A 17,754-nucleotide genomic window follows, 5' to 3' on the forward strand; every position below is an offset into this window, starting at 1 on the left:
GCCGCTCTTGGTCGGTTGGTTGTTGTTGTTTTTTTTAAATTACCCGCCAGTATAAGAAAGTGTGAAGGAAGGAGAGGCAACGGCTGAAGTGAATACGTCACTTCCCTCAGAAAGAGGAAGCCGCTCTTCTCGGGCTAAATGATCGCAATGGTCGTATAGTACAGTACAGTAAGTACATTTTCATCTCTATGGTTATCTGCGGCAGCTCTCTAATCACGTGACCGTGCCTTACGTACGACAAGGTGGCTGCGCCCAGGGGAGAGAAGTTTCATGGCTGTGCTGTTGTCCGTCGTGGGCTCCCCTGTGGCGCTGGAGTTGTAGCCGTGGCAGGGAGGCGTGGGTGGGGTTGCTGCGCTTCTCTGATGACCTCTCTGACTTTAATGCGCTCGTTTCCGGAAGTAAACTGTTGAGCTCAATGCGATTTGGCTTCCTAGTACTGTAAACGTATTTGTAGGTTTCTTGCACGAGCTCCCACCCACAGATCGCTCCTCAGCCACGAACTCGCTAGGCAGTCATGGACAAGTCACTCTCGAAATGGTGACAGTAATGCTGTTCTACCTTATGGTAGGGATTAGAATAAGATAATGTATATTAGTCTCTCTAAAATCTAAGCCCTCGAAAGTGCGTTAAGAGTGAAATTGTCACAGATATCTTCCCTTCTGTCCTTCAGTAAAGCTATTTTCAACCTCATTGAAAGTTTTACTTTGCCTGTGCTACAGATGACTGCAGTTAACTAGAACACCTTAAAATGTATTCTTGTAAGTGCTAAGGATAAGTTTGCTTAAAGGTATTGGGGCAGGCTGAATGACTTGTTTTGGACAACTTCCAGAGGGGAATACTTTTGCAGGAAAAAGAGCAAGGAGTTTTTTGGTATCTGGAAAGGCCCGCAAAAGCTTAAGTTTAAATTTCATGTACATTTCCAGCTATTCTAAAATAGGTGTCAGAGTTTGTAACATGATGTGCTGCTCTCAGACTAGATTTGCACATTGTTGCTGCCATAATAGTGCATAATGTGTTGCATGAAAAGCTTGGAACATTTTTTTCTACGAATACAAAGTTGACTTTTAAGTACGATTTGCTGAAATGGTTAAAAACTTGAAATTTACTTAAAGCAATAAAGCTGGATAAATGAGGTACATTCTCCAGTGGCTTTTAAACATAATTGGCATCCAAGCGATAAACAATTTACTTCTGTTAATTTCAATTATAGTTGCTTTTAAAAAGGTAAAGGGACCCCTGACCATTAGGTCCAGTCGTGACCGACTCTGGGGTTGCACGCTCATCTCGCGTTATTGGCTGAGGGAGCCGGCGTACAGCTTCCAGGTCATGTGGCCAGCATGACAAAGCCGCTTCTGGCGAACCAGAGCAGCACACGAAAACGCCGTTTACCTTCCCGCTTGGAGCAGTACCTATTTATCTACTTGCACTTTGACGTGCTTTCGAACTGCTAGGTTGGCAGGATCTGGGACCGAGCAACTTAAATTGCTTTTAAGTCGGTGCAATTATGATTGGAGCATCAACTAGTGATATAAACAAATGTACAGTGGTACCTCTACCGGTACTTACGAATTTAATGCGTTCCAAACGCACATTCGTAAGTCGAAAAAATTTGTAAGTCAAATCCCATAGGAATGCATTGGGAGAAAAAAAATCGTAAGTAGAAACAACCCTATCTAAACAGCATCCAAGATGGCGGACAGAGCTCCATTCGTAAGTAGAAATATTCGTAAGTAGAGTTATTCGTAAGTAGAGGTATCACTGTATTACATGGGTTGAGAACATGATTTAGTCTCAGAATTACATTCTCTCTTGCATATTCAAGGTAGTGAGGCAACCCTTTCAAATCAATATGGGATTTTACTGTTAATTATTCTCGATCCATGGTGAAAAGAGCAAATTTCATGAGCTGCAGACCCCATTCCAAGCTCACCTGAGTAGAAAACCCAAGTAATGCCTGGGCAATCCCATTAGGAGGCAGAAATTTAAATAATGTGGAAGGGACGCGGGTGGCGCTGTGGGTTAAACCACTGAGCCTAGGGCTTGCCGATCAGAAGGTCGGTGGTTCGAATCCCCGCGACGGGGTGAGCTCCTATTGCTCGGTCCCAGTTCCTGCCAACCTAGCAGTTTGAAAGCATGTCAAAGTGCAAGTAGATAAATAAGTACCGCTACAGCGGGAAGGTAAACGGTGTTTCCGTGTGCTGCTCTGGTTCGCCAGAAGCAGCTTTGTCATGCTGGCCACATGACCTGGAAGCTGTATGCCAGCTCCCTTGGCCAATAACGTGAGATGAGCACTGCAACCCCAGAGTCAGTCACGACTGGACCTAATGGTCAGCGGTCCCCTTTACCTTTACATTTACAGTTATACAAACTGTGTAACAAGGGCTAAGTAACAGTGTTGCACTTAGAAGCAATAAAATGTATACCACTGCTATCTATAATTTAATAACTTATATTGCTGTCATCAAACTACAATCTTGTAAAGAATTTAAAACCAAAGTCTTTGAATAATTTAACACTGTATACTGGAAGAAGTTTATCTGTCTTTGGCTGTAGTCCTAAGTACATTTAGGACTCATTGGATACAGGGGGACTTACTGCCAGGTAAACTTCCATAGAATTATGCTGTTAGAATATTGGTATTTTTGGTTCAACCCCCTCCCCCCCAAAAAATAATAAATTGCAATACTTATAAACGGGTTACTTTTTTTACTTTTCAGAGATACTGATTTATTCATTTTTGTTGAATCCACTTGGAAGAACAGTACTGTACACTGAAAAACAGTAGGTAAAGCAGAAAATGTCTGTTGTTTGTCATCTATCAGCTGGGTGGCTACTGGACCACCTCTCCTTCATAAACAAAGCTAACTACCAGCTATGCCATTCCCATGATCATTCTGGCTTGGCCTTTGTTGATGATCCTGCCACTGCTGCTTCCTCAGATGGGGCTCTCATTGAGGCTGTAAGCCTAGATGCTAAAAATTCTTGCAGAAAAGATTCTATTGATGAGATCAAGGCCCCAGAAGAAAAAGCAAGTCTAATGGTAAAGAATACATACGTTTTTCGGGAAGAATTTTTTAATGTGCTGAAGCCACATGGAGTTGCAAGCAATCAAATGGAACTCCAGCAAAAGGGATCTGAGGCTGGTCAAGGAAATGGCGGATCAGAACAGCAAGAAAGAGTCAAGACGAATGGCTCTTACTATACTGCTAAAGCCAAAAAGGTACAGTATAGAGGAATTGCTGCAAAGTATCTTCCTATGAAACAGAGTTCTGTTTGTCACTGTTTTACAAAGGGAAACATAACCCCCTAATTTAGTGTGAACATTTTACATACTGCTTTTGTAGCCCAATGATCACCTTTAAACACACATGTTGAACCCTCTCTATAGATGCATAAATATTTCCTCCTTTGTAATATGTCACAAGTTCCTACCCTGTTTCTCATATTTTAAGACATACCCATAAAATAAGCCATAGCAGGATTTTTAAGCATTCAAGGAATATAAGCCATACCCCGAAAATAAGACATAGTGATAGGCGCAGCAGCAATGCCGACCGCGGCAGGAGGAGGAGGAAAAATATAAGACATCCCTTGAAAATAAGCCATAGTGTGTTTTTTTGAGGAAAAAATAAATATAAGATGTGTCTTATAATATGAGAAACACGGGTATAAGCACATGTTGATGTTTGATTACGGTACTTTAATGAACCGAAGGCTCCGTCCCTCGTAAAATATTTACAGTCCCATTTCCTTCAGTTCCATTATAATAGTCACTAGTTACTTGGAGTAACATAAATAAAATTAACATCTGTCTTAGACTTGAACTACCATGTAGGTTCTTTGATTTCAGAGAGTCGACTAATTAGCAACATTATTTAACATGGTGTGCTTATAATATGTCTGTCTTTGACAGCGCTAAAGTGTTATCACTTTGGGGGCATGATAGCAGCAAGGCTATCTTTCTATCAAGTTCTAGAGTGCAAGAAGTATCACAGAATCTACCTTTATCTTTTTAAGTATAAAGAAGCATAGAGTATGGCAGTATTTTTAAATGATAGAGGTGCTGATGTTTGTGCATGTTGTTAACTTTAGAAACGAAAAAGAAGCAGTGAACTTAACCATGGTGAGCGTGATGCTTTAGAATACCATTTAAAGGTAAGTTGGAGAAATAATTGTGATGGAGGAGTTGCTTGTTTGAGTAACCTCAAATGCACACTTCTATGATTAAATATGCATATACTATTAACTGATAGCTCACTATGCTAAGAGCTGCAAGTTGAAATATAAATAGCACTATTTCAGTATTTAAAGTAGGATAATGAATGCCAGTGTTTTAGAATGGCACTTTCCTTGGCTTTATATTTAAAATGCAAAACTATCAGAATGATTTATAGCGTGGACTGTTCAGTCATTCATTCAGATAATCCTGTTCACAGGCTGAAGATTTGCATGTCTGTGGATATGTCTGTGTGGAATTGTAATTTTTCTATGGACAACCCGTCTCAGATATTTTCTCTTTTTTTCCATTTTTCTTTGCTGCACAGATCAGTGGCTTGATTTTGGATGGTACCAGGAGTTTAGTCCAGGAGGGGCTTAGAAGTGGTTTCCTCCAGCCTAGCTCTTCAAAACAGATTTGTGCCAAGACTCCTGTTATAGAACACAGTAGTTTATCTGAATTATGTGAGATGGCAAAACAGTTTCCTTCAGCGAATGAAACAGAACAAAGAGCTGTATGCATGATAAGTGAGGACTCCTGTGTTCCAGAACAAGTTCAGGTTTCCCGTATTACAGAAAACACCACAAACTATGCAAAGATAATAACATTAATGGGACAGAAGTACCTATTTCCTCCCAAAAGTGCTTTCCTTTTATCTGATATTTCTGTTATGCAGCCGCTCTTGGACTGTAAGTACATTTCCAAGCAAAATTACCCACTTTTGGTCCAATGTTTCATTAATATATTGACAGAGCAAATTGTGTAGATTTTGGAAGGAATTTAAAGAACACTTATTAGCAGAAATGCTTGAGCATCAGTAATTGTTACAAACACATATTCATACTATATGGGAGTCATTCATTTTCACCTGTTATTCGATTTCTAGCATGCATAGTCCGAAGTATTAGAAAATTTAGAGGCTAATACATCCTTTGTGGAACAGAAACATCTATTAATAAACGAGAAGCATTTTATGCTAGTTTTGGAACTGACATGACTGCCTATTTGTTTGAATGAACGTGAAATGGGGCTGCTTCAGTTTGATCAGAAGTATGTTTATATCTTTATTTGTAATCAGAGCAGGGTAGCATTACCACTTTCAAAGACAAAACATCACATTTCCATGTTCTTTTAAAAAGTATGAAAATTGTTTATTAAAACTGGGTGAGCAACTTAGTTTTATTGCAAAAAATAAAATGAAAATAGACATAATTTGAAATGCTGTACTGAAAAATGTGCATTCTTGTTGCTTTGTTTTCTAGATAAAAAAAAGTTTGGCATAATTATAATAGATCCACCATGGGAGAACAAGTCTGTTAAAAGAAGTAACAGGTAGCCTTTTACCTTCTAAAACTTATATTTTATTAAACATACATATTAAAACAGCTCTCTTTTAGATATTAATGGTGTATGTGGAATGACAATTTCTGACTTTACTAGTGCAATTAAGAGTTGTTTACAACAGAGGACATGTCTATTCAGAAATAAGTTCCATTAAGTATTTACTCCCAGGTAAGTGAATATAGGGGACTGCGGCCAGAATCTACTGTTCAGGCTTGAGGGGTGGGGGTGGAAACTAAAGGCATTTTAGCACATTTGTTGCTTTGTTTCATTTCTCTTTTTCTGGTTGATTTTCTCAAATGTAATGGGTTCTGTTCTGTAAACTCAGATTACTACATTAGAATACATGCATCTAATTCTCCAGTGGATAACTGCAATTTTATGTCAGTAGAACTTCAATTAAACTGAATTAATATGAAAGTTACATGAGGCAGTAGGGAACCTGGTTTGATAGTTTTCTAAGGTGAAAATATAGTTCTACTGGGGTTGGGGAATGAGATTACAACACTGAACATCTCTCCCCCTTAATGAGGATACTTCATTATTGAAAATATTAACTTCTGAGCAATATACCTCTCTGAGCTCTGTTATTTCAAGGTTAATCAAAATGAATGGTTTCTGTGCCTGCGGAGCGTTTCAGAAGTTAAAGCTACTCTGGTTTGCTTCTAATTAATTCATATTTTACAAAAGCTGCTAGGTGGGATGGCCTTAGTGTCCGACAGGGAAGCTGGTCAAGAGCTGTACATTCCTTTTAAAATAAGCAATGCATTGAGACTAGTAAAGCAACATGTTTCCACTATCGTAGGAGGATTCTGATTCCACTGCCGTTTGCTAGACAGGAAGGGAAATGTTTGTATCATATTCTGGGATACAACATGGGAGGGATGAATGGAGGAAGTTCACATTAGAACTAGAAAATAAGTGTTACTTCTGGAATGGGAGGAATAGAAGGAAGAGTTGTCGTAGAATAGCATAACAGCACTGTGAGCTTATATACTACCTTGGGATGGGGTCCCCCCCCCTGTTAACCAGACAGGGACAAATACCCCAACAATTAACAGGGGAGACTGCTTCCAAGAAAATAAAAAGTTTATGTATATTTAATGTACGATTTGGTCCTGTGCAGAGTGAGGCATGCCTGAGCCTATAGAAATTGGTAAGCTTAATTTTTAACTGATTTCAAATTCATCGAAATAAGCTCAGGGTTCAGATCTTAGGCATGGAGGCATATCACTTTTCCTTTTTGTCTATAATTCTGGCTGTAATTGTCTACCCACCCAGATGGATTCTCAGGTGATCACCAGGCATGCCTCTTTAAAATGCAGTCCAAAAAAAGACAGATATCTGGGTGATGGGCATTTCACTAATACGAAGTCGTAGATTTTCATGTCAGTATTTTTCTACTTGTATTAGTGCAAATTTGTATTACTGCAGTTTTAATACTAGAAGAAGAGCCTTGCAGAATCAGAGCAAAAGCCCATCTAGGCCAGCATCCTGTAAACCACAGCAACTGATAACCCTTATACTTCAGGTAGCATATAGCTATCAGTACTATTGCTAACATGATCTTCTATGAATTATTGTAATTTCCTTTTAAAGTTTGTGGCCATCACCACATCTGGTGGTAGCAAATTCCATTGTTTAACTTAATTAAAAAGGTAAAGGGACCCCTGACAGTTTTAAGTCCACTCGCTTTTAAATACTGTATGACTCTGCTGTAGATTAAAGTGGGGGGAAAATAAAGTATTAGATATTCTGCATTGCAGAGAATTGCTTTAATGTAATATGTAACTTTTAATGGCCCTAAGTTCAGTTTCTATTCATAACATACCGTAATTTGGAAATGGGGGGATATTTATTGTTTCACCCAGTGGAAACAGATTTCACCACTGGATGTCACTCTTGGCTCAGTTTTAATCTATCTAAATGTTGTTAGTATTGGAAAAAGTTTGCAAAAGATTGCCATTGCTTTGTAAAGGCCTGCTTTTTTTCCTTTCTAGCTTTGGTCCAGCTCAGACTTTCTGACTTTATTCATGTGTAGGTACAATTACTTGTCCCATTGGCAAATCAAGCAAATTCCTGTGCCAGCGCTGGCAGCCCCAGGTTGTCTTGTGGTCACTTGGGTGACTAACCGACAGAAGCATTTATGTTTTGTGAAGAATGAACTCTATCCCCACTGGTCTGTGCATGGAGTAGCGGAGTGGTTCTGGGTGAAAGTAAGTTTGCTGGAAGATTTGGACTTACTTTTATATATGTTTAGTTTTAAAATTATTTCCCAATAACTGTTTTTATGGGTAGCATTTAAATTATTTGAATATTAACATTTTTGAAGCAAATTTTTCTAATGTATGCATATATATATATATATTATCTCCCAAGGGAAGTTACGGTTAGGGATGACACCCAATTAAGGAACTTGCTCAGCACAATCCTATACATATCTACTCAGTAGTAAGTCCCACTGACTTCAATCGGGCTTACTCCCAGGTCTATATAGGATTGCAGCCTTACTATGTTAACAGCATAAGTTCTAATCATTTACATTTGTACATGTATGAAAAAAGGGAGGAAACATTATTTTTTGTTGAGCAAGTAGCAGAAGGAGGCAATCCTTCCTGGGAAGAATTTGTAAATAGCCTTTTCTCCCCCCCCCCCACTTTTTTCAAAAAATCTTCCTGGTTAATCTGATGTTGCTTCTTTTTTTCTTAAATCAAAATATTTTTAATCTGTCAATTTATTTCACTATTTCCCCCATAAGTAGAGATGGGAAGGCCTGGAAAAAAACCCTGGAAAATGGGGCGACGGGACAGGTTTTTCCATTTCCCCCCAAACGGCTTTGGAAACCTACTTTGCTTTGACCAGTCTTGGGCTGCCCTGCTGATCATATTTCGAATTTGACATTAGAATCCTTGATCTGAAGTAATTCAGATGAGGATTTATAATTCTCTATGTAGCCACAGCAGTGTTAAGGCTCATTGGGTTCAGTGGTCTACCCCCAAGCCACCATTGATAGACTTCAGGGTGTAAATGAAAAAGAAAGTGGATTATACAAGCCTGAAGACTACCCATCTCTGAACTGGATTTGGGTATAATGAGAAAACATCCTTAGGATAGATGAATAGAAAATAAAATATTGTAACATTGATTTGTAACTTGCAGCATTGCTTTCCAATTCCTTTCTATCAGATTACAAGGTCTGGAGAGTTTGTATTTCCATTAGACTCTTTTCACAAGAAGCCTTATGAAGTTCTTGTATTGGGAAGAGTCCAGCGAAATACAGATGTGCCATTAAGGTATGAGTCCATTGATTTCTCTATATTATTAATGGGAATTATTATTATAAGGCATTCATTAGGAATGCTCAGCTGTGGTTCAACGGAGGGCACAATGGCCTTTTTAACAAAATGATATGAAGACTGAAGTATGCTTGTACTCCAATTCCCTTGAAAGACTAGCTTTCAAGAAAGCTGTAAAATACACCAGACTCTTTCTGCTATTCACTTTAGATATTTAGTTGTCTGTTTCTTACAGTGCTGTGAAATTCAATTTCTCAAGATATGACACTGGGAAATCTTGGAAGCAGATGCCTTTAACTGATGACCAATTATCACGAAAATGGGTGGGATGTCATTGCAGAGCCAAGATCATTAGCTGCCTTGAGCACTGGAATTGGAATAGGAGGAGGGGGACCCAAAGCAATGGTGTCTCTTCCCCTTTAGCAAAGTGTAATCGGTTTATGTGAATATTGGGGCTGGGATCCAAAGAGCCACTTAGCCTAATGTGAGGGGCTTATGCAACCCCAGTGGAATATTTCCTTTTTCTTACCTTCTTTCTTTCAACAGGCAATCGCCACACCATAGCACAACCTCCACATAACTTTCAATTTAGAGTGTAGTGCCTGCTATAAGCAAGGTTAAAGCCTCTTTGGGCTTGCAGAACTACTTTCATAATTCTTTGGTCCCTTGCCGAAGTCTCTTTGAAGAGGTTTTGAATTGGTGATTTAGTACAGCTGCTTGGACTTTTATGTGTGTGGTTAAAATAGCAAACATTAACCTATACAGGAAAGTCTTGCCGAAACAGGAATTCTCCTAGTGATATTATATGAAGTGGGTAACTCCACATCTTCCTTCTTTGGCTAGCCCAAACCAGATCTTCTCCATGTCATCCATGTTAGCCCTGCAGAGCTATTGGATTCTGCTGCCAAGTAGACCACCTGTATTAAATATAGATCTGTTTTGTTAAGGGCAAACAATATTCTACAGTTGAAACATATATTGGCTGCACTATATTTGTCTTCTTGTCATATTTCTTTATTGGCTTGGTTTTTGAAGAAGCTTAAGAAATTTCATAAGCTGCCCTTTATCTTTCAAGAAAACAAATGCACTCAGCATTTAGATATTTAGCTTCCCAGAGGCTAGTATGACAGTGAGAGAATGACTTTTTCATATTATTATAATTATTCTGTTTAGAGGGGGAAAGGGACCAATGAAGGTTTGGATCTTTAGCAAGATATTCTCATTTGTGCTCTCACCATTTATTTTGTTTTGATCTATACAATAGGATTTCAGAAGATGACATGCCTCAAATTCCTGATCAGAAATTAATTGTGAGTGTACCTTGCAACCTTCATTCACACAAACCACCTCTGACAGGTATGTTCCTGAAATAGTTCTATAAAGCTAAACATTTTTGATATTTTCAACTATTGATACCTTTGAGACGGGTTAATGGCTTGAGTACCTCTGCTCATTTGTTTGTATTGTTAGTTTCTGACCATCAACAACGAACAACTGAGGTTAAAAACTTACTGAAAATTTTGATATTTTCATTGGGTTCTAATTGTGGATTCAGTTAGGCACAAATAAGGCATTTTAAGTGGGACAGGTTTCGTCTTTCATACTTGGCTTTACAACTAGCATAACCACTTTAGAAATAACCTTGATCTTGAAGAGGTGAATAGCCGGTAGATTGCAGTTGATTGGTTGAATGCAGAGTTCCTGTACATTCAAGGGATATTCCTGCTAAAGGAAGTGAGGAGAGGGAGAGGCAATTTTAGCTAATTGCCTTCTTTGTGCCCTCTGGGAAGCTGTTACGGAGGGTTGGGATCCAACCCAGTGCATTTCTTAGCATGCTGCATTTGTGTTCCAGCTAGAGCACTGTAGCATGCATGTTGCTGCCAGTTTGAGGAATTCAGGTAGATATTCTTTGGTTATAAAATTCCTCTGATATAATTAAAGGTGCTGATTCATACCTGTGCTTCTACTAACCTGGACCTTGGGTGGCTACTTTGAAAGACTGAAACTTTTATCGTCGTCATAGCAAGCAAGTTCACTTTGAGTCAAGGAAGTTACTTACTGAGCTTGTAGAGGCAGCAACAATGCTTTTTGAGAGGAATATGGGGAGGTAGAGGAAAATGAATATGAAGCCTCCACCTACCATTTGCTCAATCCCTTTCACTCACTGTTTTTGACTGCCCACTTGCAGAACTTTTGTTTATAATATGACAGATAGCAAGATCTTTCTTAATACCCCCCATGCCATCCAAATATCATTTGTGTCATATATTTATTTATACCCTGCCTTTTCCCCTGTCAGGGACTCAGATAAAAATAAGAAATGCACCTTTGAACTTCCATTTTTGGTTGCACTGGTTTGTGGTCTACAGTGATGGGAAAAGGTAAAACACCCCCAAAGCATAATATGTCCCCTTCCATGTTTGACGGTGGGGGTGGTGTTCTTGGGGTCGTAGGCAGCATTCCTCCTCCTCCAAACACGGCGACTTGAGTTGATGCCAAAGAGCTCGACTTTGGTCTCATCTGACCACAGCACTTTCACCCAGTTCTCCTCTGGGTCATTCAGATGTGCATTGGCAAACTGCAGACGGGCCTGTAGATGTGCTGTCTTGAGCAAGGGGACCTTGCAGGCTCTGCAAGATCTCAGTCCTTCACAGTGTAGTGTGTTACCAACTGTTTTCATGGTGACTATGGTCCCAGCCGCCCTGAGATCATTGACAAGTTCCCCCCTTGTAGTTCTGGGCTGCTTCATCACCGTTCTCCTGATCATCGCAACTCCACGAGATGAGATCTTGCATGGACCGAGGGAGGTTGACAGTTATTTTGTGTTTCTTCCATTTGCGAATTATTGCACCAACTGTTGTCACCTTCTCACCAAGCTGCTTGGCAATAGTCTTGTAGCCCAGTTCAGCCTTGTGCAGGTCTACAATCTTGTCCCTGACATCCTTGGACAGCTCTTTGGTCTTGGTCATGGTGGCTACTTTGGAATCTGCTGGATTGATTGCTGCCGTTGATAGGGGTCTTTTGTAAGGTACTGTAACAAGATGGGATTACAGATAAGACCTCTCCCTTACAGCAGGTGCTTCTAATCTCAGCTCGTTACATACAGTGAGGATACCAGGTAGCCTGCCATCTTGCTGGTTGATAGGGGATCAAATACTTATTTCACTCATTATAAAAAGGTAAAGGTAAAGGGACCCCTGACCATTAGGTCCAGTCGTGACCGACTCTGGGGTTGCGCGCTCATCTCGCATTATTGGCCGAGGGAGCCGGCGTATAGCTTCCAGGTCATGTGAGCCTAGGGCTTGCTGATCAGAAGGTCGGCGGTTCGAATCCCTGTGACGGGGTGAGCTCCCGTTGCTAGGTCCCAGCTCCTGCCAACCTAGCAGTTCGAAAGCACGTCAAAATGCAAGTAGATAAATAGGAACCGCTACAGCGGGAAGGTAAACGGCGTTTCACTCATTATAAAGCACATCAATCTCTGACTTTTGTATTCTGGGTTTCTGGGGTTTTTCCTGTTGTTGTTGTTGTTGTTGTTGTTCTTGTTCTTGTTCTTGTTCTTGTTCTGTGTCTCACAGTTACAATAAACCTACCATTAAAATTATGGACTGGTCATTTCTTCGTCAGAGGGGAAACGGACAAATTTAGCAGGGGATCAAATACTTTCCCCCCTCGCTGCATGTGTGCAGCTCAGTTAATCCAGGAAGCTATGCATGAAGGCATCACCCCACATCAACCCCGTTTATCTAGGAGTGAGCCCCATTGAATTCAATGGGACTTACTTCTGAGTAGACATGGCTTGGATTACTGCCTACATTGATTTGCAAGGTCCCATATTAGTTGTCTGTCTTGTAAGAAGAGCCCCCACCAGCGAGCTCATTTCAGTAGAAATGAAGAGCTAGTTCAGCTGGTCTTGCCTTTGCTTTGCTCTATCTGCTAAAACCAAGCAAGACCGAGCGCTTGTTACATATAGTGGGTATGTTTGGACATAATAGTTAGCTGATTTCAACTTACATATGGTTCATACTGTATGGTTTTATGTGTGACTATTGTAAAGTGCATGGTGGGCTTTTTATGAGCAGTAGTATATAAATACTATTATAAGTAGCATTAAGACAGGGTTTTATTATTGGCTTATGGATCAATTATTGCTGGGGACCTACAAACCATAACACCCGGTTCAGCAATAATAGGAACCCAAGGTTTGCTGGTTTGTTTATCGCATTAGCAACATGGGGGACCGGACCACGGCTGAAAAAGGTTGCTTTATCCTTTAGTCTTCCTTCTTTCCAGAGGTTTCACAACATAGAGGGTTGTATCCAAATAAGTTACTCAAAGCAGACCCACTGAAATTAGTGAGTTTATGTTAGTTACGTCTACTGATTTCACTGGGTCTTCTTTCAGTAAGGCTAAATTGGATAAAACCCAGTATTTGGAAATATAAGTAGTTTATAATGTGTCAGTAATTATTTTGAATCTGTCCTCTGCTCTAACCATTAGTTTTACATTGGGAAGATGGGATATAAAAGTTTTAATTGAAAGACTGTAAGATGCTAACAAAAATGGCCAAAACATCACTGTTCTGAAATAACATTAATTGGTTTAACAAGTTATTTAGTTGCCTTTTCATATGCACATCTTATTGAATCTGTAGTTCATTAAATGTATCTGTCTTCAAACTGTGAAAGTATACTTGTATTCCAAAGCTGTAAAAGATGCCAGTCTTCTCCTTCAATTCACTTTAGGTGAAGAGTGAAGCATGATCAGTAACACATAGCAGAGGTTGAGCAGCCACATCTTAAATTATTATGTGCAAGGCTCTTCTAAACCAGCTAAGACTTGTGCAAATGTTAAATTTTTATTAAATTGTCTCACCTTCCTGCTGAAGAGATTCCCTTTTCCGGCAACGGTGACATTTTATGCGAAGAAGCAAACTTCAACAATAACATCTTAACACAGTTTCATAGTTTCTGTGTTGTTACAGCATTGGTAGCAAAGGAGATTAAATGCTCTGTTTGTGCAGATAAAACTGGAGGAGTCTGAAGGGAAGCGAGAAACAAAATCTGGTGGAGGCATCTAGAAGAGAGAGTTGGGGGGGGGCACAAGACAGTGCCAAAGTTAGCACCCACTAGAGCTTTTCCTGACTGCCCTTTCAGTGGAAATTTAGGGTGAAACATGGGGGAATTTTCCCACTACCCATCTTTTGTAAGCAGTTAATTCTGTGATGGGTAAGGCTAACATTTGCAACAAACAGAGGCGAACCTAGGGGGTGGTAAAAGTGGCCCCTGCTAGGGGCACAGACCCAACCCCCTCAAAAATCCCCTATCAGGCATTGGAAGTTCTCCTGTGACACCTGGCGACAGCATTTCCCCCCCCCCCCCGAGCTTAGCACCTGCTTGCCCATAGAAGGAATTCGCTGGGATCTCCAGCAGAAAAAAATGCTGCTGGTGGTGCTATAGGAGAGGATGGAAAGGGTCCTTGGAGTGACTTCCAGGCAGAGAGCAATACAGCTCCTTACCAAGAGCTCAATGGACCCTAGGTGTGCCTGTGGCAACAAAAAAGCTTGTTATTCCAGACATGCATTCTAACTTCTTGTATATTATTATTTCATTCATTTCTAGTTAAGTTTTCCAGAAATTATGAAAACGAGGTAGGCAGAGAGGACCAGATTCAGAACATGTGGACTGGCGTTAATGTACATATGAAACCATTTGTAGTTAATCTGGATGGTAATTTTTTTATTATTTTGAAACAGTTGAACTCAAAATGTTAGCAAGGACATACAACAGCTGTAAAACAGGCTGAAATTCAAGCAGGTTGCTAAGGAGAGTCATTGGTGGAGAAAAATGCAGCAGCTGAATTTTTGTCTACTGTGCAGCTGTTAAAGTTGCAGATAAAATTTTAGAAACAGAAGAATAGGATTGACTGTGAAATGTAAAGGAAGGGAGGGAGGGAGGGAGGGAGAGAGGAACATACCTTTATTGACCTTTATGGATAGGACCTTCATTGATAAATGATTGATGGTGTTTTTTAGGGGCGCTCGGTTTGGGGAGAATCAAATGAACCTTCATTTTGTTTCCAAGCCTTTTAGCATTTCTGTCATCATGTTTTCAGATATGTCTGTATTCCTGAATGGTGCTGTGTCTCCACTAAGCAAGGAGAGGAAATGTTGGTCTGTCCATTTTTAGTTGGTGAAATATATGTTTGAACTCAGTTGATGAGCTGGTTGACTGTGCTGAATGTTAATGAAGAGGGATAATAACACCTGATAGTATAGTGCAGATTTTGTGGGGTGCAGGGGAAGGAGGGCCCTTGCTTCGTAAGTGAGATTTCACTCACATAGCATTGGATTCCACCCACACAAATCACTATATAAACAGTTAATCGGTTATTTAGGTGCAATCCTATAACAAAGTTCTGCTGTCTTGCGAGTATAGCAGAGGCATGTCTCCAGTTCATAATGCGAATATAGGATTGCTCTGTGCAGCATCTTAAGTGTGTGTCTTAAGTACAAAACTGCTTTAGATGGTAGCTTCCTCCTAACAAATTCCAAGTGGAGTTCTGTGAAGGAGGTAATGATCTGCAGCATGCTTAATAAACTACAGTCTCCAGGGATCCTCGGAAGGAAAGCACAAGAATCGGAATGGCTTAAGAAGAGATATGCCCCACAACAAAACTACTGCAAGCTACTAAGCTTGCAAATCTGTGGTTTCAATCTTGCACATGCTGGGAATAAGTACCATTGAAATGAGTGAGGCTTCTGGGTAAGCATTAATAGGATTGGGCTGTAAACCGAGGGAATACAGGTGAAACTTGGAAAATTAGAACATCATCAAAAAGTGCATTTATTTCAGTAATGCAACTTATTATTTTTTGCTTTCTTTTGGAAATTCCACAGTAATAAAACAAATAGTTACAATAATACAAAAATAAACATCACTATTACATTTCATTAATTACATTCCATTTATAATTGACCCGCCTAATGACAAATAATTACAATTACAACAAATAAAGGCTTGACATATTCTTGCTTTGCATGTCATGCATCTATCTCATATATTGGTTTCACGTTTTAAATTGCATTACTGAAATAAATGCACTTTTCGACGATAATCTAATTTTCCGAGTTTCACCTGTATATTAACCAGTGAAATCAATTGGTGCCTGATGTGTCTACTCCTTTTAAGTTTCTGTTTCCAAGCTTAAGTTTTTAATGAATAAATTTTAAAACACATTGAATATAGCTGTCCAAGTGTTGTTGTTTGCCCCCCCCCTCAAAAAAAGCACTCCCATTTGAGAGATGTTATGGTGACAATTCTGAAAATACTATGGCGGTGCTGAAGCTCTCATTCCCTGTCTCCAAATGAATACTGATAAATTAGAGTGACTGGAAGCTTTGACAGTATTGTTCATACTCTCAAGGTCGTTTATTTCATATTCCTTTCTGGCTATAAATAGTAAAGCTGGCTGATGAGATCCTTAAAATTAATTTGCGCTCTCTCTCTCTCTCTCTCTCTCTCTCTCTCTCTCTCTCTCTCTCTCTCATTGAAACATTCTTCCCCACCCCCACCCCCACCTTCCAACAGCTTTGAGGAAGTTGAAGAAACAGAGGTGTTTTTTTTAATTTTAAAAAAATCAATCTCATGATTTTTCCTCCCCAGAGATCCTAAAAGGATATACCAAACCGGATGTGGAATGTATGGAGCTGTTTGCTCGGAATTTGCAGCCTGGATGGACCAGCTGGGGCAATGAAGTTCTCAAATTCCAGCACATAGATTACTTCACTGCATTCCAGAACAAAAGTGACAAGTAACTGTAGGCTGGGGTTCTTGCGAGCACTCTAGATTTTGTCCTTGACATCAATGGGAAGCAGTATGAATTAACTGTAAGTCTGCATGGTGTTTTTGAAATCTGTGTGATGAGCATAACAGTGATGCCTTCAGGTATATAATTTGCTCCCGGGTTCATCATATATGTTCTCTGCTGTGGTTGGGTGACTTTTGCAATCATCTTCTGGAGTTTTCGTTGTTTGAGCCACCATATAAACAGCAGCCTTCAAAAATTAGCCATGCCCTTTGCAGTTGGGCTCCAAGGTGCGTCTGTACGTTGAATCCTATCTCATGGAGATGATGGTAATGATGATTGCTATACCTAAGTTGCCCCCTAAGGCAACTTAGATTCATGCACAAATACAGGATGCAATTTATAAAAAAAAATTAAGACAACAAAATCTCCAAATACATCTGTATTACAGCCAAAAGGATAAAGGTCAGCCACCCACAAAATGTCACAGGGCAGGGCAGGTAGAAATGTTATCCCTTCCTTGTCCAGTAGAGTCTGTCCTGAGAAAGAGAGAGAGACACACAAAGAGTGTGAGAGAATGTAAAGAGCCCAAAGTCAACAGTGTTCTTGTCACAACAAAAGCAATAATCATGGCTTATTTGGTTTCTGTGGGTTTTCATCAAGATTATCTTCAGCTTGATTTAGGTCTCTGTCCATATTCTAATGATTCCTCTTTCTCAAATATACAGGACCAGAATTTCCCTGAATATTTATTCTGACATTAGCTCTTAAAAAGATGTTTTAAAATGGTTACTGCAATAATTAAATATTTTTTTTGAATGATAAACTGCTTATGTTCCTTTCTTTCCCCCTTAGGGTTTACTTTGGGGGGGTGCTCTAATAAAAATTACCATATGTTTGTATGCAAGACTGTAAGAAAAGGAGTATATTTTAAGAAGAAGTAACCATTATTTAAAAGAGAGCAGAATAAATGTGACTCTGCTACAAATTAAATAAACTTTGGATTGTTCAACGTGCTGTTAAATTTTTAAATAAGCTCTGGATGTTCACAAGTTGACTGGATTTTTTGTACTTTAATAATAAAAAATCAATTTCAGA

The 17,754-nt window shown here is 39.6% G+C and overlaps 1 protein-coding gene across 3 annotated transcripts; it reads left to right on the forward strand.

Moving 5' to 3' along the window:
- Positions 1-97: 97 nt before the first annotated feature.
- Positions 98-17,754, forward strand: METTL4 (methyltransferase 4, N6-adenosine). 3 transcript variants are annotated; one of them, XM_035126130.3, is made up of 9 exons: positions 98-168; positions 2,718-3,220; positions 4,093-4,155; positions 4,545-4,905; positions 5,479-5,548; positions 7,599-7,773; positions 8,744-8,850; positions 10,118-10,209; positions 16,515-17,754. In XM_035126130.3, exons 2-9 carry the CDS (start codon positions 2,798-2,800, stop codon positions 16,664-16,666), a joined length of 1,443 nt encoding a protein of 480 aa, XP_034982021.3. In that variant the 5' UTR covers positions 98-168; positions 2,718-2,797; the 3' UTR covers positions 16,667-17,754. The 3 variants fall into 3 exon arrangements, with proteins under 3 accessions (XP_034982021.3, XP_034982020.3, XP_088531535.1); XM_035126129.3 differs by lacking the exon at positions 98-168 and adding an exon at positions 216-564; XM_088675409.1 differs by lacking the exon at positions 98-168 and adding an exon at positions 392-758.

Source organism: Zootoca vivipara, chromosome 8, assembly GCF_965207765.1.
Source record: "Zootoca vivipara chromosome 8, rZooViv2.hap1.1, whole genome shotgun sequence".
NCBI classification, from domain to species: Eukaryota; Metazoa; Chordata; class Lepidosauria; order Squamata; family Lacertidae; genus Zootoca; species Zootoca vivipara.

Excerpts from the sequence above, each read along its gene's own strand:
- METTL4 (XM_035126130.3), top strand. The coding sequence starts at position 2,798 with ATGTCTGTTGTTTGTCATCTATCAGCTGGGTGGCTACTGGACCACCTC. Across the intron at positions 5,549-7,598 it reads TCTGTTAAAAGAAGTAACAG|GTACAATTACTTGTCCCATT; the intron begins GTAGCCTTTTAC and ends ATTCATGTGTAG. Across the intron at positions 8,851-10,117 it reads AATACAGATGTGCCATTAAG|GATTTCAGAAGATGACATGC; the intron begins GTATGAGTCCAT and ends TCTATACAATAG.